The sequence below is a fragment of the Aquarana catesbeiana genome, linkage group LG06 (assembly GCF_042186555.1).
Source record: "Aquarana catesbeiana isolate 2022-GZ linkage group LG06, ASM4218655v1, whole genome shotgun sequence".
In the NCBI taxonomy this organism is placed as follows: Eukaryota; Metazoa; Chordata; class Amphibia; order Anura; family Ranidae; genus Aquarana; species Aquarana catesbeiana.
Genome location: NC_133329.1, coordinates 21,687,814 through 21,710,677, shown reverse-complemented (window position 1 = coordinate 21,710,677; position 22,864 = coordinate 21,687,814). Strand labels below are relative to the sequence as shown.

Genomic DNA, 22,864 nt, shown 5'->3' with positions numbered 1-22,864 from the left:
TAAAAATGGCGCCAAAATCCCCCTAGAATCGCGTCACTTCCGGTTTTGAAGTACCGTGATTCTAGCCCTCGGCGCTGCCCTCTGCCTCCTGGGAAATGATGACACACATCTCCCAGGAGCAGTAGCAAGCGGAGGCGCCGAGGGAAGTGACGTCAGGAGCCCAGGCACAGAAGGAGGCAGATTTCGAGGTGCTGTCAATCAGGGACTCATCATCAGCGCTGCCTATCAGTGCCCCTTACCAGTGCCTATCAGTGCCCATCAGTGCCACCTATTAGTGTGCCACCTATCAGCTCCACCTTCCCGTGCCGCCTATCAGTGCCACCTGTCAGTGCCCATCAGTGCCAAACATCAGTGCCCATCAGTTCCACCCATCAGTGCCACCTCATCAGTGCCTCCTCATGAGTGCCTATCAGTGCCACCTCATCAGTGAGAGAGCGCTGAAAGCTGAAAATTGGTCTGGGCAGGAAGGGAATATAAGTGCCCAGTAAGCAAGTCGTTAAGATAAAAAACCTTCTGCCCTTAGAACCACTTTAAGCTGGCTATAGATGGATCGAAAATCAGCCAGTTTAGCAGTAGGGATGAGCTTCGAGTTTGAGTCAAACTCATGTTCGACTCGAACATCGGCTGTTCGCCAGTTCACCGAACAGCGAACAATTTGGGGTGTTTGCGGCAAATTCGAATGCCGCAGAACTCCCTTTAAAAGTCTATGGGAGAAATCAAAAGTGCTAATTTTAAACACTTATATGCATGGTATTGTCATAAAAAGTGTTTGGGGACCTGGGTCCTGCCCCAGGGGACATGGATCAATGCAAAAAAAAGTTTTAAAAACGGCCGTTTTTTCAGGAGCAGTGATTTTAATAATGCTTAAAGTGAAACAATATAAGTGTAATATTCCTTTAAATTTCATACCTGGGGGTTGTCTATAGTATTCCTGTAAATGGGTGCATGTTTTGCATGTTTAGAACAGTCTGACAGCAAAATGACATTTCAAAGTAAAAAAAGTCATTTAAAACTACTTGCGGCTATTAATGAATTGTCGGTCCGACAATACACATAAAGGTTAATTGATAAAAACGGCATGGGATTTCCCCACAGGGGAACTCCGAACCAAAATTTAAAAAAAAAATGGCGTGGGGGTCCCCCTAAATTCCATACCAGGCCCTTATCCGAGCACGCAACCTGGCAGGCCGCAGGAAAAGAGGGGGGCATGAGAGTGCGGCCCCCCCTCCTGAACCGTACCAGGCCACATGTCCTCAACATTGGGAGGGTGCTTTGGGGGTCCCCCCAAAGCACCTTGTCCCCATGTTGATGGGGACAAGGGCCTCCTCCCTACAACCCTTGCCCGGTGGTTGTGGGGATCTGCGGGCAGGGGGCTTATCGGAATCTGGAAGACCCCTTTAACAAGGGGACCCCCAGATCCCGCCCCCTCTGTGTGAATTGGTAAGGGGGTACAAAAGTACCCCTACCATTTCACAAAAAAAGTGTCAAAAATGTTAAAAATGACAAGAGACAGTTTTTGACAATTCCTTTATTTAAAGTCTTCTTCTTTCCATCTTCTTTCTTCTATCTTCCTTCGGTTTCTTCCTCCATCTTCTTCTTCCCCTGGTTCTTCCTCCTATCCTCTGCTTCTTGCTCCGGTGTTCTCGTCCAGCGTCTTCCTCCACGGCGTCTTCTTCCCTTCTTCATTCTCTGGCCGCTCCACATCCGTGATGGGAGGCTGCCGCTGTGTGACGCTTCTCGTCTTCTGACACTTGTTAAATAATGGAGGGGGGCCACCCGGTGATGCATGGGGACTTGACAGGGACTTCCCTATGGGTTTCCCCATGACGTCAGAGGGGGCGGGGTCACCCGGTTACGTAACGGGTCATGGATGCAGAGCGGCCCGAGAACGAAGAAGGGAAGAAGACGCCGCGGAGGAAGATGCCGGACGAGAACACTGGAGCAAGAAGCAGAGGATCGGAGGAAAGAACCAGAGGAAGAAGAAGATGGAGGAAGAAACCGAAGGAAGATAAAAGAAAGAAGATGGAAAGAAGAAGACTTTAAATAAAGGAATTGTCAAAATCTCTCTTGTCATTTTTAACATCTTTGACACTTTTTTGTGAAATGGTAGGTTACCATTTCACACAGGGGGGCCGGGATCTGGGGGTTCCCTTGTTAAAGGGGGCTTCCAGATTCCGATAAGCCCCCTGCCCGCAGACCCCCACAACCACCAGGCAAGGGTTGTGGGGTTGAGGCCCTTGTCCCCATCAACATGGGGACAAGGTGCTTTGGGGGGACCTCAAAGCACCCTCCCAATGTTGAGGGCATGTGGCCTGGTACGGTTCAGGAGGGGGGGCAATCTCTCGCCCCCCCCTCCTTTCCTGCGGCCTGCCAGGTTGCATGTTTGGATAAGGGTCTGGTATGGATTTTTGGGGGGACCCCACGCCATTTTTTTTTTAATTTTGGCGCGGGGTTCCCCTTAAAATCCATACCAGACCTGAAGGGTCTGGTATGGATTTTGAGGGGGACCCCCACGCCATTTTTAAAAAAAATTTTGGTTCAGGGTTTCCCTGTGGGGAAATCCCATGCTGTTTTTATCAATGAACTTTTATGTGTATTGTCGGACCAACAATTCATTAATGGCCACGAGTAGCTTTAAATGACTTTTTTTCCTTTGAAATGTCATTTTGCTGTCAGACTGTTCTAAACACGGGAAACATGCGCCCCTTTACAGGCATACTATAGACACCCCCCAGGTACAAAATTTTAATTAATATTACACTTTTATTGTTTCACTTTAAGCATTATTAAAATCACTGCTCCCGAAAAAACGGCCGTTTTTAAAACTTTTTTTGCATTGATCCATGTTCCCTGGGGCAGGACCCAGGTCCCCAAACACTTTTTATGACAATAACTTGCAGATAAGCCTTTAAAATTAGCACTTTTGATTATTCATGTTCGAGTCCCATAGACTTTAACGGTGTTCGCGTGTTCAAACAAATTTTTTGCCTGTTCGCATGTTCTGGTGAGAACCAAACAGGGGGTGTTCGGCTCATCCCTATTTAGCAGGGATCGGCAGAATTTCAATCCATCTATTCATTGATTTGTGTACAACCAGCCAGTTGGGTTTTTTGTGTTGATGGGAGAATCAGATTATTTTTTTGGTTGATTGAAAAAAAAAAGCATCATCTATGGCCTGCCTTAGAACTGTGACAACACAATGGAAATGTTACCTGTACAGACAGTGTGTAGGATCACAACGGTCCTCTATTCATTCTTTCTCTCTTCTCAGGTGTTTGGAGCTTTTTTCCCATGTGCTGTTTTGGGATTCACAATAAAATATGGCTGTTCTCGGGTAAGTACAATCACTCGGGTATGTAAAATCTAATGCTAGGAAAACATTGATGTTTCAGCTGTAGGTGTATAAACACAATTAAGGCATGCTATAGAGCAGTGCACTAATGCACCAGACCCATGTGAGTACCCTATAATAGGGCTTTGGTGACAGTAAATTAAATCTTTAAAAATGGTGTCAGACTATGGAGTTTCTTTCTGAGATTTATATGTGAGGAGGCTACATCTTTGAGCAGTGTTTGGACCTTGCAACCTGACCTGGAATCCAATTTGATGATTCAAAAGCGTCCATTGACCAAACCTAATTGCGAGGTCACACACTCTGAGATGAGCGGCCATTACCTTGGGGGAGCACCTAAGTGTAATCACTGCTGCAGATCGCTATATTCACAGTCATCTATCAAGTCACGTTTATTATCTCTGTATTAAAGCGGAGTTCCACCCTAAAAAAAAAATTTCCTTTAAATGACTCCTTTAAACCTATAAACAAACATTTTTTTATACTTACCCTAAACACCCTGTTGCTATGCAGTCCTCGTAATCTGCCACTTTCGGGTCTGCGGAGTTCCTCGAGTCTTCCTCTCTCACCTGTGCTCCTGGGAAATGATGACACATCATTTCCCGGGAGTCTGTGGGCAGCACCATGCTCTAAAATCGTTACAAACAATCGGCGCTACGGCCGCCATTGAATGGCGCATGCGCGAGATCGAGAGGTGCATGCTGGTTACCCAGCATGCACCTCTCCATTCATACTCCAGGAAGCGATCTCGATTGGGCTTCACATGCCCACATTAATAATGGAAACGGCCACAACCAGACAATTGCAATATTACAGTAAGGATTATATATCTTTAAATAATCTATTAAGATCATTGTATAAATAAAAGAAAAAAAGGCGCCTCTAAGTGCAGAATTAAAACTTTTAATATCCCCAAACAAGATTAAAAACACTTACAGAATCAAGGATAAGAAGAGGCATAACATGGATGTATGAAGCAGGTGATCCGGCATCAGGAGGTCCCAATGTATCACAGCTTTCCTGGCATAAGGATATGCAGCAGCAGAAGGTCCCAGGATAATCAGCAGGTGAACACCCCAGGCTCTGGGAACACTGGTGAAGCAATCACGTTGTCTGAGTCAGCATGGAGCATGAATACCGGAAATGAGGTCAGCGTGAGGGGACAACAACCAGCATGGACTGCAAACAGGAAATATGTCATCAAAATGGCTTGAAGAAGGAACACATTGGCTTGAAGAAGGAACCAATCAGTAGTTCCGGAACGCGTCCCATTTTGATGACACTGGGATCTCCTGATGCCGGATCACCTGCTTCATACATCCATGTTATGCCTCTTCTTATCCTTGATTCTGTAAGTGTTTTTATTCTTGTTTGGGGATATTAAAAGTTTTAATTCTGCACTTAGAGGAGCCTTTTTTTAAAAATTTGTTTTCTATTATGCCCCATACACACGGTCGGACTTTGTTCGGACATTCCGACAACAAAATCCTAGGATTTTTTTTCCGACGGATGTTGGCTCAAACTTGTCTTGCATACACACGGTCACACAAAGTTGTCGGAAAATCCGATCGTTCTGAACGCGGTGACGTAAAACACGTACGTCGGGACTATAAACGGGGCAGTAGCCAATAGCCATCATCTCTTTATTTATTCTGAGCATGCGTGGCACTTTGTGCGTCAGATTTGTGTACACACGATCGGAAATTCCGACAACGGATTTTGTTGTCGGAAAATTTTATAGCAAGCTCTCAAACTTTGTGTGTCAGAAAATCCGATGGAAAATGTGTGATGGAGCCCACACACGGTCGGAATTTCTGGCAACAAGGTCCTATCACACATTTTCCGTCGGAAAATCTGACCGTGTGTACAGGGCATCAGAGATTGCTTCACTCTTTGAGTGCAGCCCTAAGTGTTTGAAGACCACTTCATCCATCCAATAAAGACATTAACTGCCTAGTCCTGACATTCTGAGTGCCCTTGACATACGTTTTATTAAGATCACTGTATAGTCTTATTTAAATTTCGTTAACAATAACACTAGGATAAAAAAAAAAAATTGCCGGGACTCCGCTTTAGGGACGCTGAAAGCTGATCCTGGGTGGTCAGAGTATCACGGACTTATATGTACTTGAGCACTTTATGGATCACTTTTGTATCAATATTTATATTTTATGAAATGTGTGTATAATCACGCTGTATGATGTTGTAAGCTGTATGATGACTTTAGTCGCTTATATATTATTATTATATTCTTGGATTACATAGTTACATCGTAGGTGAGGTTGAAAAAAGACACAAGTCCGTCAAGTCCAACCTATGTGTGTGATTATATGTCAGTATTACATTGTATATCCCTGTATGTTGTGGTTGTTCAGGTGCTTATCCAATAGTTTCTTGAAACTATCGATGCCCCCACTGAGACCACCGCCTGTGGAAGGGAATTCCACATCCTTGCCGCTATAACAGTAAAGAACCCTCTACATAGTTTAAGGTTAAACCTTTTTTCTTCTAATTTTAATGAATGGCCACGTGTCTTGTTAAACTCCCTTCTGTGAAAAAGTTTTATCCCTATTGTGGGGTCGGCAGTACGGTATTTGCATATTGAAATCATATCCCCTCTCAAGCGTCTCTTCTCCAGAGAGAATATGTTCAGTGCTCGCAACCTTTCCTCATAACAAAGATCCTCCAGACCCTTTATTAGCTTTGTTGTCCTTCTTTGTACTCTTGTAGAGTGGGAGAATTATCGTTTTATCTCTGGAGTTGATCTCCTTTTTAATGCATGGCAATATTCTGTTTGCTTTGTTAGCAGCAGCTTGACATTGCATGCCATTGCTGAGCCTATCATCTACTAGGACCCCCAGGTTAGATTTATAGGCACATCACTTTTGTTAACAATTTTGTTTTTTAGGTTTTTGCTGCAGGTTCAGCAAATCATTAAGGGGATAGCGCAGCACATGATTTATTTATTTATCTGGATTTTAGATGCTGTTATTGCTAGCAGCTGTTATAGCTGCAAGCAGTAATCACTGTATTCTCCAACCGGAGAATGGCTCCATTTATGGCCGGCTTTAGAAAACGTAAACGTCTCCAGTTCCATATACAGTATAGCCTAGTAAGAATAATTATCTCTTGTCTTAATTCAAACAGATCTGTGGTGTTCGGAGACGAGTCGTTGGGATCTTCTCTTACTCTTCCCCTGAAGATTACCTCTGGATCACACAGGGCCTGGAATCCCCGATGTTTAGAGGTTCTGTAGAAAAAACCTTATCCTTAATCATATCAAATAATATTAATAGCAGGTCAAAATACAGAGAAGCTGTTGAGAAGTGTGATTTTGCCATCTTATATCACACGAAGAATCGAGGACGGATTAACCTCACCAATGTGACAGACTCCCTTTATGATGAAGAGATCAAACACATGTCCTTGTGTAAAGGTAAAATGTAGAGCTACCCTCCTGGTTTTTGGTATGTAGATAAAAACCCAAACTAAGGTGATTGTAACCAGTGGCAGCCGGTGGTCATTTTTTTTGGGGGGGGGGGGCGGCAAACAGTTAATTGGAACTATTTTCTCTTTCTCTTTCTGTCCAATCGAAAAACAGGTCTCAGGCCTGCTTCTGATTGGCTGGATTGAGGATCAGTGTTACAACAGTCAATATTAATTCACTGTTGTTACACGTGGGTGAGCTCATGATGCAATGCTCTGCACCACAAGCCTACCCCATTTTGAAGCCTATTAGAGCCTATGGCTCTTAACAGGTGCTTCAGAAAAACACTCCCGCTGCTGTAATTCAGGCGCCCAGCGTCCTGAAAGGGGGGGTGGCCGCAGGGGCCATGGATAGAGCACCCTATTTTTCATATAGGGGGTGCATGGATAGAGGGGGCGTCTCCTGGGTGCCCCTAATGGATGGGCCGCCACTGATTGTAACGCTAAGGGGTCGATTTATAAAAAAAGAAGTCTTGTGAGAATGTTTTAGCATTAGCACAAAAGTCATGAATAGTTGCTATAATGTTTGTGATATTTGTGAAATATCAGTTTCTATTTGTTGCTTTTAGTAGGGTGAATGTAACATTCCCTGATCCCAATTTCATTGTAAGAGAAAATAGCCTTAAGAAGATTTGACTAGTAGAGATAAAGAAAATTCAACCAATAGAGAAAATAGCTTAACAGTATAGGCAAGTATAGTAATTCAACCAGAAGAATAAATAATTTGAGGAAGACATTTGCTGTACTCATCAATGACAGTCAGGCCTGGGACAAGGGGTGGGCAGGGGGGCGACTTCCTTGGGCACTGTGGCATCATGTGAGATGGGGGACACCACAAGTAGATTGGGGGATGGTATTTGTGCTGGGGGGGGGATTTGGGGGGGCAGGAGGGGGTAAGATTGTTCTAGGAGGGGAAATTTGGGGAGGTGTGCTAGGAGTGGTGATTTGAGGGGATTTGAGTTGCGAGGGGGGATGGGGAGATGATTTGTGCTAGTAGGGGGGATTTGGGGAGTCTGTGCTAGAGAAAGTGATATGGTAGAGGGGGAAAGGGATGTGTGCTAAGAGGGGAATTTTTTTAGGTGTGTTTAGCCATGATCGAGTAATCGTGGGTGCCCGATGGTCATCGCGCCCGCCTGGCACTTGCATCGGCTCCTGGAACACACTGCCGGCGCACGCGTGCGCCTCCTACAGCGTCTTAAAGGGCCGACGTACAGCTACGACGGCTCACCCAGGGGAGCCATCCTGCCACAGTATAACTGCAGCGGCTGGTTGGGAACTGGTTAACACATGTCCCCTAGTGCATCCTGTCGTGATGGCGACATGCTGTATGAATGTTTCCATTAAATGTTTCAAAAAGGTCCTTTTAATGATATGCACTTGTATACCAGGCACTCCTCTATGCACATCTAAGAATTAAAGCTGAAGTCCATCTTTTGTTATACTTTACATAATTTGCTTGGGCCATACCCGTAAAGGATGTAATTTGGGCCAGCTTAGCCCAAACAAATGTAAGGACTCCATCAAAAGATGGAGTTCAACTTTAACTGTCTAGTGAGTTCCACCTTTGTCACTGTCAGAGAGGTAGCAGCCTAGCAACAGAACAGGGTCTACACATACTATATCTCAACCACGGATCTGCTTATTTGAAGGGAAAAATCACTTTACAGTAGCTCCACCAGAAACCAGCTTAACTTGGTCCAGCACTATCACACACATCAGCCAAAAACAGATCATTTAGAGGAAGTTATAAAGCACTGCTGCTGTAGCATAATATAGAAAACTCAGAAAAAAGTAGTTCACTGAATACTTTCACTTGCTGCTTCAAATTGCTCTTTAAGTTCCTGAGTACCAGAACTTTGCAAACCACGTTTACCTGAATGGTGGCTGCCAGAGGATTGCCGCAGCAATGGTATTGACACTGGGAAAACCGTTAAACTTACTTTTTGAATGAAAATTATGCCCCGTAAGCCACACACCAAGAAACCCCATGCATCAAAGAGTAGTCAACAGCCTGAGTCTATCTCCGTCTTGGCTACACCACCAACACATTCCGTCCCACACCTGGGTCTTAGTCATGAGGCCGCTGAGAACTCTTTGATGGGTTGCTTGATGTGCGGCTTACAGGACATAATTTTCATTCTGTGACTCTGACAGTAGTCTAGATGGGCTTTTAACCCAGCCTGCACCCTAGTTGGCATCCACAAGACATACAGGTAGCTGCACTTACCAGAGCGGGTACCCAACGTTAACCTACTTTTTGAATAGTATTTTATTTCATTTCACTGTCTTTTTCAACCCAACTGAAGCGTTGTTTTTTTTACTGTAACTCTGCAGGTAGGAAGAATGTCATTGTTGTGGTTGATGACCTGGAGAAGAGTGGCTATGAGGAGAAGTATTGTATTCTGGACACCCAGCCAGATATTTCCAAATATGCCCAAGATTTGATACTTGTCAGTAGCAAAGACAAAAAGAATCAACAAGGAATTAACAACAAACTCCAACAGATCCTAGATCTTATGTCTGATGGTAAATGACCTATTAAGAGGTGGGAATATCAATGGTGATTGGTTGTACTTAGCATTCTTACACTTATGGGGCGTACACACGGTCAGACTTTTTGGCTACAAAAGTCTGACGAACACCAACGGACCAAATCCGGCGGACAATCCGATCGTGTGTGGGCTTCCCTGGACTTTCAGCTGACTTTTCCAGTCACAAATCTGACGGACTTTAGATTTGGAACTTGCTTCAAATCTTTACTTCGTAACTCCACCGGACCCAGAAATCGGCTCGTCTGTATGCTAGTCCGACGGACAAAAACTGACGCTAGGACAGCTATTGGCTACTGGTTATCAACTTCCTTATTTTAGTCCGGTGGACGTCATCACGTACGAATCCGTCGGACTTTGGTGTGATCGTGTGTAGGCAAGTCCGGTCTTTAGAAAGTCCCCCAAAAGTCCGTCGAAAGTCTGTCGAAAGTCTGTTGGACATGCTGTCGGACTTTTGTAGCTGAAAAGTCCGACCGTGTGTACGCCCCATAACACAGAAGATATCGACTTCTGTACAACCAGCTTGCCCAAAGAAGAATTGAAATTTGGCCGCTTCCTGCTGAATGGTCCGAATTTCAATCCATCTACAGCTGGCTTTAGGCCTTACTGTGTGAAAATGCACAAGACTAGCAATGTCTGAAAGTGGCTCTAGTGGGGGAAGCAGTAGGACAAGACGGCGAGGAGCCACAGTATGAAAATAATGTGTTTAAAGTGAACCTTTAAGTAACTCTACGAGTCTGCATATATAAATTCATTCCATGTCACAATATACAGTATTATTTTTTCAGAAAAGCTCCACATTTTCTCTTCAAAAAGCCTTCCCTAAGTATCTGTTGGTGACTTTCTCTAAGCAGTCATGATGTCATCAGTCTGCTGCAAGCAGACAGAACATTTGTAGACACAGTCAAGAACTGTGTGTCTGATCTTTGAGGCTGCATATGAGTCCAGAAAGTAGATTGTGACCCTGGATGATGCCTGAACAAAAATGGTGCTGTCTCCTCAGAGAAAAAAAAGATGAAGTCATTTTCAGGGGTCATTTTCCTGTGATCTCTAAATAAGTTGTATGTGCAGAGATTCAGCATGCCCAGAACTGTCCCCAAAATGTGTAGCATCTTCCATTTCTCACCTCAAGTCCTCAAACTTCCATATCTCATGTTTCATGATGCTTGTATTGAGCCCACACAGGATGGAACCATTCCCTCTATGATGGTCTGGAGGCAGGTGCAGTTATACACTTTGCCACTAGTTGACTCTTTACCAGAATAGTGTCTGGTTACAGTAAGTAACATCATCAGGTGCTTGGCTCTTTTATCTAAAGACCTCCTTCAGTGATGCCATGGGTGAGCCAGTGCCCAGTTACAGGCCAGGTTGGGAGGACCCCTGGGGAATGGGGCATGAGAGCCAAACTCCCCACACCAGTACAGATGTAGCCAGCACACATAGGTCCTGGACAGGGCAGGAGACTGGGTGAAGTGGAACCGTACTCAGGAGAATCCTGCTGTAGTCTTTCTGCCCCTTATGGAAATAGGGGCTAGGGAAGATTGCACAAGGCTTTTAGGCCAGGCTGGAGATCCCTGTGCAAGGTTGCTTCCCTGGAGGGTTCCCAGGAGAGATGTACCCAGCAAGGAGGCGACTGCAGAGAGCACAGTCTTGTGAATACTAACGACCCTGGACAAAGGAGACACTGTAAGGGAGAAGGCTTCTGAGGTACTGCACGTGTTTTCGCTTGTGCCTACTGTGGACCATCCATTAAATGTGATTGACTGTGTAATGTCAAGTGACTGGAATGTTTGTGATGTGACTGTAATATAATTTCTTGACTTCCACCAGTGAAGTGCAGAAAAACTACTTTTTATGAGGATATTCCTTCCTTTGGGTTACAATAGTCTATGACAGGGATATACAATTAGCGGACCTCCAACTGTTGCAGAACTACAAGTCCCATGAGGCATAGCAAGACTGACAGCCACAAGCATGACACCCAGAGGGAGAGGCATGATGGGACTTGTAGTTTTGCAACAGCTGGAGGTCCGCTAATTGCATATCCCTGGCCTATGGCCAGGAATGTCATGTCGAGGCCTACGGCAAGGAGCAGGGCACAAGATGGAGGAGGGTTCAGTCTCAGCAGGAGGGACAGTGTTCTAACAGGACTGGAGCAGGGGTAGGGACTTGGCATCAAATTCAACCAACCATGAAGCCCCTCTTACAGATCTTTTCAGTTTCTCTGTACATTGTCAGCATGGTGGTTCCTCTGCAGTAGGGATGGCCCTGAGTTCTGCTGACCACAATGACCACAGAACTGTTTAAATTTCAATCCCACCATAAATCTCTTGCTGTTTTACATTTTATTTTTATTTTTTTCAGAATCCATGAAGCCGATCCAGTACTGTGATTATCTGGTAAGAAAGCCATGAAAAATACATGTATTAGTCAAAGGTGAAAATAAAAGAACAGTTGTTTAAGCACTTCCAGCCTAAGCCTATTCTGGCACGCCTCTCCTACATGTAAAAATCATCATTTTTTTGCTAGAAAATTACTCAGAACCCCCAAACATTATATATGTTTTTTTTAGCAGAGACCCTAGAAAAAAAATGGCGGTCATTGCAACTTTTTTTGTCACACGGTATTCACACTTTTTTTTGGGGGGGGGACTGTTTCATGAATTAAAAAAAACAAAACAGTAAAGTTAGCTGATTTTCTTTTTTGGATAATGTAAAAGATGATGTTACGCCGAGTAAATAGATACCTAACATGTTACGCTTTAAAATTATGCACACTTAAGGAATGGTGCCAAACTTCGGCATGTAAACATTTTTATAGTTTACCAGTTTAGAGTTACAGAGGAGGTCTTGGGCTATAATTATTGCTCTTGCGCTAACGTTTGCGGCAATAGCTCACATGTGTGGTTTGGACACTGTTTAAATGTGCGGGCGTGCGAGCACACGGGAACACAACTAGAACAAAAACGTTTGGGTAGATTTAGACATGCATCTAACTCTCCCTTGCCTACTGAAGTCCGATCTGCTTCTAAATTGTGCTCCAGAGGCAACTGACTGGTGGTGAGGAAGCGCTGTGATGGTTCCTTACCATCTGTCTTAACCCCATTTTGTTGACAATCCCACTGCAACCGTGTGCATTGCACACCGTTGTGGGGCATTTTCTGTGCTTCCCCATTGACTTTAATGTGTAGTGTACGGCAGGCTTTCTGTCCACCAAACGCTAAATGCTAAAAATGCTACCACTAGGCGAAATAGGTAGCCGACTAGAGCACCGTGCTGCCTAGGGTGCAGCCGCAGCCAGTTGTTGCTGGGTCCAAACCCCCACCCCCTCCCACCAAAGCGTTCAGTCCAAATACTCTATCAGCATTCCTGCTACCACAGCGTGCTTTTCAGCAACAGCGCAGGCTGTGCAGCAATCAGAGGTGCCCCTGAATGTATAGCGACTGACAGCATTCACAGCCACTGCCCACTTTTATATGCACCAAGGTTTGGTTGCTAGGACTGCCCATGTCCTAGCAACCAATCACATGCTTGTCCCTCCTCCAGGCCATGGCATTCAGAGGAGGAGGAGGAAAATCCTCCTCCAAACCTATCTGGTCCCAGTGCCCAGCCTTCCAGCTTTCACTTGTCCTGAAGCAGACTGCTGCAATGAGAAGGAACAGATCCTGATGTAAGCTGGGGTGTTCACAATACTCCCTCCTCCCCTTCCACTACCCCAACTATTCTCTTAAACCTCTACACTCTCCTTAACCCCACTCTGTTCTTCACTTTTAACTTTTGGGACCCTGCTGAAAGGAAATTGGCTCTTGAGACCCTGATATAAGATCGCTTTAGGGACCCAGATGTAAGGGGGCTTTACAGACTGTCATGTAAGGGGGGCTCTGGGCACCCTGCTGTAAGGGAGGTGACTTTGGGGATCCACTTGGAGCTAACATTAGCAAGGAGGTGAAAAAGCATCCCTATACAGGCTGCGTTGCAGCATTTTTTGGGCAGGGGGTGGGTGCAAGTAGCTGGTCTTGCCTAGGGAGCAAAATAGTCTAGCACCGGCCCTGATGTCGGGTCAACTTAACTGTGTTCACGAAACATCCCCAAGTCAGCAGCTACAAATACTTTAGCAACTGACTTTTATTATAAGGAGGCTTACCTGTCCAGGGATCCAGTGATGTCCTCACCCAAGCAGAGAAGAAATGGATGGCTACACACCAAATGCCGTAAAGTCCCTTTTATTGTTCAATCATAAAAACATGAAATAACACCACAGGATGGTAGCAGAACAATGGCAGGTAAAACTGTCTTCTCTGCTATTGTGTACAGCCGGCGAGCCGAGGCATGCACCCATTGGAGGAGTCCCTTCCCCAGCTCACCTGTCTTTAATCACTATCCTAATTTGGAGTTTCCTTTTCCTGTTATGTCCTCACCCAAGCCAATTCTTCATTCGGCTTCAGGTGCATCTAGAATAAGGGAAACAGGAAGTAAAGCCTTGGGGCTTCACAGACAGTTTCCTACTGCGAGCCGCACAGTGTTTTATGAATGGTTCTGCAGTCTTCTGGGATCTGTGATGTGTCCCAGAAGACTGTGGGGGAAGAAGGGGGACCAAACTTCTGGCTCAGATCACCGCAGGGATCTGAGCAGGAGGTGGGAGTGGGTACCTGTTTAGTCCTTTAAAGTGATAGACTTTCTTATTCACCAATAGAGAAGTTTGGGAGTAGGGATGAGCCGAACACCCCCCTGTTCGGTTCGCACCAGAACATGCGAACAGGAAAAAAGTTCGTTCGAACATGCGAACACCGTTAAAGTCTATGGGACACGAACATGAATAATCAAAAGTGCTAATTTTAAAGGCTTATATGAAAGTTATTGTCATAAAAAGTGTTTGGGGACCTGGGTCCTGCCCCAGGGGACATGGATCAATGCAAAAAAAAGTTTTAAAAACGGCCGTTTTTTCAGGAGCAGTGATTTTAATAATGCTTAAAGTCAAACAATAAAAGTGTAATATCCCTTTAAATTTCGTACCTGGGGGGTGTCTATAGTATGCCTGTAAAGGGGCGCATGTTTCCTGTGTTTAGAACAGTCTGACAGCAAAATGACATTTTGAAGGAAAAAACTCATTTAAAACTACCCACGGCTATTGCATTGCCGACAATACACATAGAAGTTCATTGATAAAAACGGCATGGGAATTCCCCAAAGGGGAACCCCGAACCAAAATTAAAAAAAAAAAATGACGTGGGAGTCCTCCTAAATTCCATACCAGGCCCTTCAGGTCTGGTATGGATATTAAGGGGAACCCCGGCCAAAATTAAAAAAAAAAAATGACGTGGGGTTCCCCCTAAATTCCATACCAGACCCTTCAGGTCTGGTATGGATTTTAAGGGGAACCCCGCGCCAAAAAAAAAAAAAAAAACGGCGTGGGGTCCCCCCAAAAATCCATACCAGACCCTTATCCAAGCACGCAACCTGGCAGGCCGCAGGAAAAGAGGGGGGGACGAGAGTGCGGCCCCCCCTCCCTCCTGAACCGTACCAGGCCACATGCCCTCAACATTGGGAGGGTGCTTTGGGGTAGCCCCCCAAAACACCTTGTCCCCCTGTTGATGAGGACAAGGGCCTCATCCCCACAACCCTGGCCGGTGGTTGTGGGGGTCTGCGGGCGGGGGGCTTATCGGAATCTGGAAGCCCCCTTTAACAAGGTGACCCCCAGATCCCGGCCCCCCCCCTGTGTGAAATGGTAAGGGGGTACATAAGTACCCCTACCATTTCACGAAGAAAGTGTCAAAAATGTTAAAAATGACAAGAGACAGTTTTTGACAATTCCTTTATTTAAATGCTTCTTCTTTCTTCTATCTTCCTTCATCTTCTGGTTCTTCTGGTTCTTCTGGCTCTTCTGGTTCTTCCTCCGGCGTTCTCGTCCAGCATCTCCTCCGCGGCGTCTTCTGTCTTCTTCTCCTCGGGCCGCTCCGCACCCATGGCATGGGGGGGAGGCTCCCGCTCTTCTCTTCTTCTTTTCTTCTCTTCTTCTCTTCTTCATTTTCTTCTCCGGGCCGCTCCGCAATCCATGCTGGCATGGAGGGAGGCTCCCGCTGTATGACGGCGCTCCTCGTCTGACAGTTCTTAAATAACGGGGGGGGGCGGGGCCACCCGGTGACCCCGCCCCCCTCTGACGCACGGTGACTTGACGGGACTTCCCTGTGGCATTCCCCGTGACGTCACAGGGAAGTCCCGTCGTCACCGTGCGTCAGAGGGGGGCCCCGCCCCCCCGTTATTTAAGAACTGTCAGACGAGGAGCGCCGTCACACAGCGGGAGCCTCCCTCCATGCCAGCATGGATTGCGGAGCGGCCCGGAGAAGAAAAGAAGAAAAGAAGAAGAGAAGAAGAGAAGAAAAGAAGAAGAGAAGAGCGGGAGCCTCCCCCCCATGCCATGGGTGCGGAGCGGCCCGAGGAGAAGAAGATAGAAGACGCCACGGAGGAGATGCTGGACGAGAACGCCGGAGGAAGAACCAGAAGAGCCAGAAGAACCAGAAGAACCAGAAGATGAAGGAAGATAGAAGAAAGAAGAAGCATTTAAATAAAGGAATTGTCAAAAACTGTCTCTTGTCATTTTTAACATTTTTGACACTTTTTTCGTGAAATGGTAGGGGTACTTATGTACCCCCTTACCATTTCACACAGGGGGGGGGCCGGGATCTGGGGGTCACCTTGTTAAAGGGGGCTTCCAGATTCTGATAAGCCCTCCGCCCGCAGACCCCCACAACCACCGGCCAGGGTTGTGGGGATGAGGCCCTTGTCCTCATCAACATGGGGACAAGGTGTTTTGGGGGGCTACCCCAAAGCACCCTCCCAATGTTGAGGGCATGTGGCCTGGTACGGTTCAGGAGGGAGGGGGGGCCGCACTCTCGTCCCCCCCTCTTTTCCTGCGGCCTGCCAGGTTGCGTGCTTGGATAAGGGTCTGGTATGGATTTTTGGGGGGACCCCACGCCGTTTTTTTTTTTTGGCGCGGGGTTCCCCTTAAAATCCATACCAGACCTGAAGGGTCTGGTATGGAATTTAGGGGGAACCCCACGTCATTTTTTTTTTTAAATTTTGGCCGGGGTTCCCCTTAATATCCATACCAGACCTGAAGGGCCTGGTATGGAATTTAGGGGGACTCCCACGTCATTTTTTTTTTTAAATTTTGGTTCGGGGTTCCCCTTTGGGGAATTCCCATGCCGTTTTTATCAATGAACTTCTATGTGTATTGTCGGCAATGCAATAGCCGCGAGTAGTTTTAAATGAGTTTTTTCCTTCAAAATGTCATTTTGCTGTCAGACTGTTCTAAACACAGGAAACATGCACCCCTTTACAGGCACACTATAGACACCCCCCAGGTACGAAATTTAAAGGGATATTACACTTTTATTGATTGACTTTAAGCATTATTAAAATCACTGCTCCTGAAAAAACGGCCGTTTTTAAAACTTTTTTTTTGCATTGATCCATGTCCCCTGGGGCAGGACCCAGGTCCCCAAACACTTTTTATGACAATAACTTGCATATTAGCCTTTAAAATTAGCACTTTTGATTTCTCCCATAGACTTTTAAAGGGTGTTCCGCGGCATTCGAATTTGCCGCGAACACCCCAAATTGTTCGCTGTTCGGTGAACTTGCGAACAGCCAATGTTCGAGTCGAACATGAGTTCGACTCGAACTCGAAGCTCATCCCTATTTGGGAGCATTTACAGGGGTTTGCATATCATTTCATTTGTCTGTAACAAGGGCCTAATAATTGGTTATCTTACAAAATAGCACCTTCTTGGTCAATTTGAAATGCTCAAGTTGGTGACAAGTACACTTTAAGGTGAAAAGGAATGTAGTAAAGTCCTATTGGGATCCAATCCTGAGTGATAACGTTGGAGGAAATCTCCTGTGCCCTCTGACTTGCCAAGTATGTCACTCAATTTTCCAGTTCTGATTATAGCAGCGTCCACACAGTTCATCAAGAACCTGCAGATGTTCAGAGCTGGATGAGCAAACCTTTGCCTTCCAGCCTCTGATTTTCTTCCTTGCAGACATCTCCTGCACCTGGTTGCCCTAATAGGTAAACCTTTCCTGAATTTCCCTAAATCTGAGCCAATGGAAATGCAGTTTGTGTGTTCACTGGTTTCAGCACCACCCTTTACTCACTGTAGCTTCATCCACACATTGTAACCTCAAAAAGACTGTACAGCACAAGATCATGTAGCAGAAGGCTGCAAATCCAACCATGAGCACAGTGGAAAACCCACTGAAGCTCGCTGCAGTGAAATAAAACTCAGAAGGAATTAAACAGAGTGGATATTTACCATTTAGCAGGTCATTGGCTGATGTCTCTTGAAGCTTTATTTAAATGATTTTTTTCTCAGCTGCAAAAAAATAAATAAATAGAGGGGGCGGAGCTTGCAGCAGAAGGAGATGGACGCTCACTAGCTGAGCTCCTCTGCACTCAGGGGAAAAACAGCACAAACCACCTGTTATACTAAACAGAAAAGGCACAACAAATACCAGCGGACCCACAGCACACCCCGGGGACCCGACCGAACATGCCGCGGAGAAACAAGGAGCTCCGTAAGCCGCAGAAACTAACAGAATACTACCCGCTCGGGCCTAAGCAAGATGGCGGCGGTCCGAAGGAACGAGGTATGTCTAGTACACCTCAGTACAACCTAATAAAAGGCAATCCACAAAAAAGGAATGCCCCACAAAGGAGCACACAGTCTCCGATTCACACTCCTACCTCGGGGAGCCCAGAAAAGGTGAGGGTGAGGCTGGATGCATCAGATGCAAGCCAGGACTTAACACAAGGCCTAGACTCAGGGGAGGATACCAGAGACCTCCCTGACTCCATTGATTTATTCCCCACTAGCAATCAGCCTGTCCTGGATACCACCCTCAAGGACATGTTAGTGTCTCTTAGAAGCTCCCTGCATGCTGACATGTTATCATGTGTACACAAATTCGGAGTGGAACTCAGAGAGACTACTGCTAGAGTGGATCACATAGAACATAAAATGGGAGAGTTTGCAACCACCATTAATGATCTTGTAGATGCCCATGACAGTAACGCTGATGAGCTGGACGCCATCAAAGCTAAAATGGCAGATATAGAAGACCGCTCTAGGAGAAACAATATGAAAATAAGGGGGGTCCCCGAGTCAATCCAGCAAACGGACCTCCGTACCTATACAGCACAATTATTCCAGGCAATAATCCCCGATTTATCAGACCTGGACATAACAGTGGATAGGATCCACCGCCTACCCAAGCCAACACACCTACCAGACAACATACCCAGAGATGTTATACTCAGACTACATTTTTTTCAAACGAAAGAGCGCCTGATGTCGGCCGCACGCAACAAAGACCTCTTCCCACCACAGTACAAAGAACTACAATTCTTTGCAGACCTGTCCCAATTCACCCTACAGAAAAGGAGGAACCTCAATACAATATCTAAGACATTGAGAAACCATAAAATCACCTACAAATGGGGGTTCCCTACGAAACTGATCATCTCCCGGGACGGTAAAGAGCATGTGGTGGATAACCTTGCCAAAGGTTTGCTCTTACTCCAACACTGGCATATTATCCCAGATGACATACATAAAGATCGCAACGCAAAAAGCCCTGATCACACTGCTGAAAATTGGAATCTGGTAACTTCCAAGAATGCCCGTAAACACACCTAAACTATTCAATACCAATACAGGTTATACATAACGGTCCCCTGACACAGAGGAAATATCTGTTAAGCTGGACTGAAATTTGTTATAACCCCTGATTACCAGATGAGTGACTTATTGTCACACCCAGGTCGCAAAGACCTACTCGCTGTTTTATGTTCTATTTTACCATTTTTTTTCTTTTTAGTTTTTTACAAGTTATCTCAGCAGCCGCAGAACTTTGCTACAGCTCTCAAGATTGACCAAGCCGTACAACAGGACCACTTTCACCTGACCCTCCCAGACTTAACTTCCATCAAGATCTACTCTGACAAGCTAACTACCAACTGTAAGTTTTATGTACACATGCTTCACAATACATTCAATTTGAAACACGAAAGATGCCTATAACGTTTCTAACAGTCAATGCTAGAGGTCTCAATCATCCGGCCAAACGCAGATCTATGTGGGAAGAAGCACTTCAACATAAAGGAGACATTTTCTGTGTACAAGAGACACATTTTAAAAAGCAGGCCCAACCTACATGCTCTCATCCTAAATTCCCGCACAGATTTTTCGCAAATTCTGATACCAAAAGAAGAGGAGTCCTCACAGCAATAAAAGACACAGTAGCCTTTCACCTCCACGATGAGATAAGAGACACACAAGGTAGATACCTAGTCTTAATATGTGACATCAACAATACCACTTATACAGTGGTGAACATTTATGCTCCTAACACTCATCAGTCCTGCTTTCTTCATAAACTACTGAAAAAAGTTTTGCGAATACAGAAGGGGCACCTAATTCTCTGCGGGGACTTTAACCTGCCACCAGACCCCATCATGGACTCTAGTTCAATAACTAAAAGAAAATCCCAATCACTCCAACACCTATTGAGGACTTATGATGTATACGACGCGTGGAGATGTCTTCATGCCTCGGAAAGGGACTACTCTTTTTTTTCAGCTAGCCACAAAATGTATTCCAGACTGGATCTTTTTTTAACAGATAGATGGTTACTAACCAAAATTAAAGCATCTCAGATCAATAGCATTACCTGGTCGGATCACGCGTCGGTCTCACTGCTGGTGGAGGACCAGTCCACTAGCGGTGCCACCTTTATATGGAGATCTAATCCACACCTATTCCAGGCTGATCTTTCCAGGTCTGCTTTACAAAGAGATCTGGAGGAATTTTTTGAATACAATGCAGGTTCAGTTAATGACCCTTTTATTACATGGAACACGCATAAAGCGTTTATGAGAGGTCTTCTAATTAAACTGGGAGCCAGGGCTAAGAGGAGGAGGGGGCAGCGCATAATGGATATTTCCAAACAAATTCAGACATTAGAGGATCAAAACAAAGCCAATTTAACCCAAGCACAAACGGAAGAAATAACCAAGCTGAGGCATGAATTACGTCTCATACTGCTGGAGGATTTTGAAAAGTCTTCCAGGAGGTTGAAAATGACATATTATGCCACTGGAAATAAGGCAGGGAAATTATTAGCCACTCGTTTACGAGGTCTTAGACATAAATCTAAAATTCCCTGCATTATTCACCCAGTAACTCAGACTAAATTATACCACCCCCAGGCAATAGCAGACGCCTTTAGCACTTACTACGGGTCTTTGTATAATCTAAAAAAAGACCCTCAAGTAATTCAACCATCAACCGACACTATTTCTAAATTTCTCAGCAAAATAAATCTACCTCACCTTACAGACAACCAAATTGAAGAGCTGAACTCCCCCTTCACGATACAAGAGGTATCTCAAGAGATAGATTCACTACCCAAAAATAAATCCCCGGGTCCCGACGGATTTACAGGCGAATTTTTCCAAGCGTTTAAGGAAGTTTTATCACCTAGACTCACAGAAATATTTAACCGAGCGGCCTCCTCCTCCTCATTTCCCTCTGAAATGTTGAAGGCGATGATTGTAGCATTACCGAAGCCAGGGAAAGACCCAAACACCCCACAAAACTTCCGCCCGATATCATTACTCAATAATGATCTAAAATTATATGCCAAACTGATAGCCGGAAGAATAGTTAACCTCCTCCCTTCTTTAATTCACCCAGACCAATCTGGTTTTACCAAGGGTCGCCAAACAGCGGATGCAACCAGACGCTTGATTAATCTTATCTATACAGCCAACAGGACTGAAACGCCTTCTCTGCTCCTTGCTTTGGATGCAGAGAAGGCATTCGATAGGATCCATTGGACATATTTAGAGCAAGTTTTAACTAAGTTTGGTTTTGTGGGCCAAATATTTCAAGCTATTATGGCACTCTACACATCCCCGTCAGCACAGGTTTACATATCTGGAATGCTCTCCACCCCATTTGACATTACAAATGGGACACGTCAAGGGTGCCCATTATCCCCATTAATTTTTAACCTTCTAATGGAACCATTAGCAGCATATATTCGTCAACACCCCAAAATCAAGGGATTAACAATAGGGAACAATATGCATACCATAAGTCTATTCGCGAATGATATTATTTTAATTCTCACAGACGTCACATCTTCCCTGGCTTCGGTTCATGATGCTTTACACTTGTTTAATGCTATATCTTACTATAAAGTAAATGATACCAAATCCTACCTACTGGGTCTAGGTCTTACAGAAAAGGTGAAACATGACATTACTTCTCAATTCCCATACAGATGGAAAGAAAAAGGCATCGCATACCTAGGGATCACTCTTACACCTAAAACCTCAGATTTAGTTAGAGAAAACTACACCCCTTTTTTGGATTCCTTGAAATGTAAACTAGACAGAATGCAAAAGTTTGAACTGTCCTGGTCAGGCAGACTTGCAGCATTTAAAATGCAAATTCTACCACAATTCCTTTATCTATTTAGGACCTTACCAATACCAGTACCACAATCCTTCTTTCAACAAGCACAACTCATAGTCGACAGGTATTTATGGGCAGGTAAAAAAGCACGTTGTGCGTTCAACAAACTTATAAAAATCAAACAGATGGGAGGGATAGGACATGTCTCTATAAAAGACTACTATACAGCTACTATACTTACACAAGTTAAGGCTTGGTTCCCTCAAAGTACTACCACATTATGGTCGGGCATAGAAAGCGCACAAATTAAAGGGGGGAACCTATATAACTGCCTGATTTCCAGTCCACACCATCACACCAAACCATCATCGTATGCACCTACTATACAGGCCTCTATTGAATCCTGGAAACATTTACTTGCAAATATAAGCCAAGAAGACCCACAAATTCTTCTAAAATTCCCGATCACAGCCTTGGAACACGTTATCCCTGACTTATCACTAACAAACTGGTGCAATAGCAAAATACTCCTCCTAGAGGACCTTTTTGTAGGACCTACAATGAAATCATTCAGATCATTGCAGATCGAATATTCCATACCAGAATCTGAAACTTATAAATATATCCAATTATTCCATCTACTAGACAAAAAGTGTAGCAATCTACTTACACAAATACCTTGGAAATTAGCCCTTTTCTACACAAACACCAAATCGACGCAAAAAGGTATATCCTTAATATATAAATTCCTACAAGACAAACACTCCTTTGGCAAAACTAATAATATTACAGCATGGGAAAGGGACTTTGAGAGGACCTACACTGAGGAACAGTGGACAAAAGCGTTCAGGTTTACATATAACTCCACAAGAAGTGCTAACCTTTGGGAATTGTACTATAAAATACTACTGCGATGGTATCTTACTCCACACCGGATTTCTAAATTTGCTACTGCAGCATCCCCTGAATGCTAGAGGAACTGTGGTCACAGGGGTA

General features: G+C 44.9%; 1 protein-coding gene across 3 annotated transcripts in view; it reads left to right on the top strand.

The window, feature by feature from the left end:
* LOC141148219 (uncharacterized) overlaps positions 1-22,864 on the top strand; it is a 270,454-nt gene that overhangs the window by 3,377 nt on the left and 244,213 nt on the right. For all 3 annotated transcript variants that reach the window (XM_073635461.1, XM_073635458.1, XM_073635459.1), the window contains exons 3-6: positions 3,272-3,334; positions 6,500-6,788; positions 9,173-9,364; positions 11,752-11,786. In XM_073635461.1, coding sequence (XP_073491562.1) covers positions 3,272-3,334; positions 6,500-6,788; positions 9,173-9,364; positions 11,752-11,786 — 579 coding nt within the window. The remainder of the gene's footprint in view (positions 1-3,271; positions 3,335-6,499; positions 6,789-9,172; positions 9,365-11,751; positions 11,787-22,864) is intronic.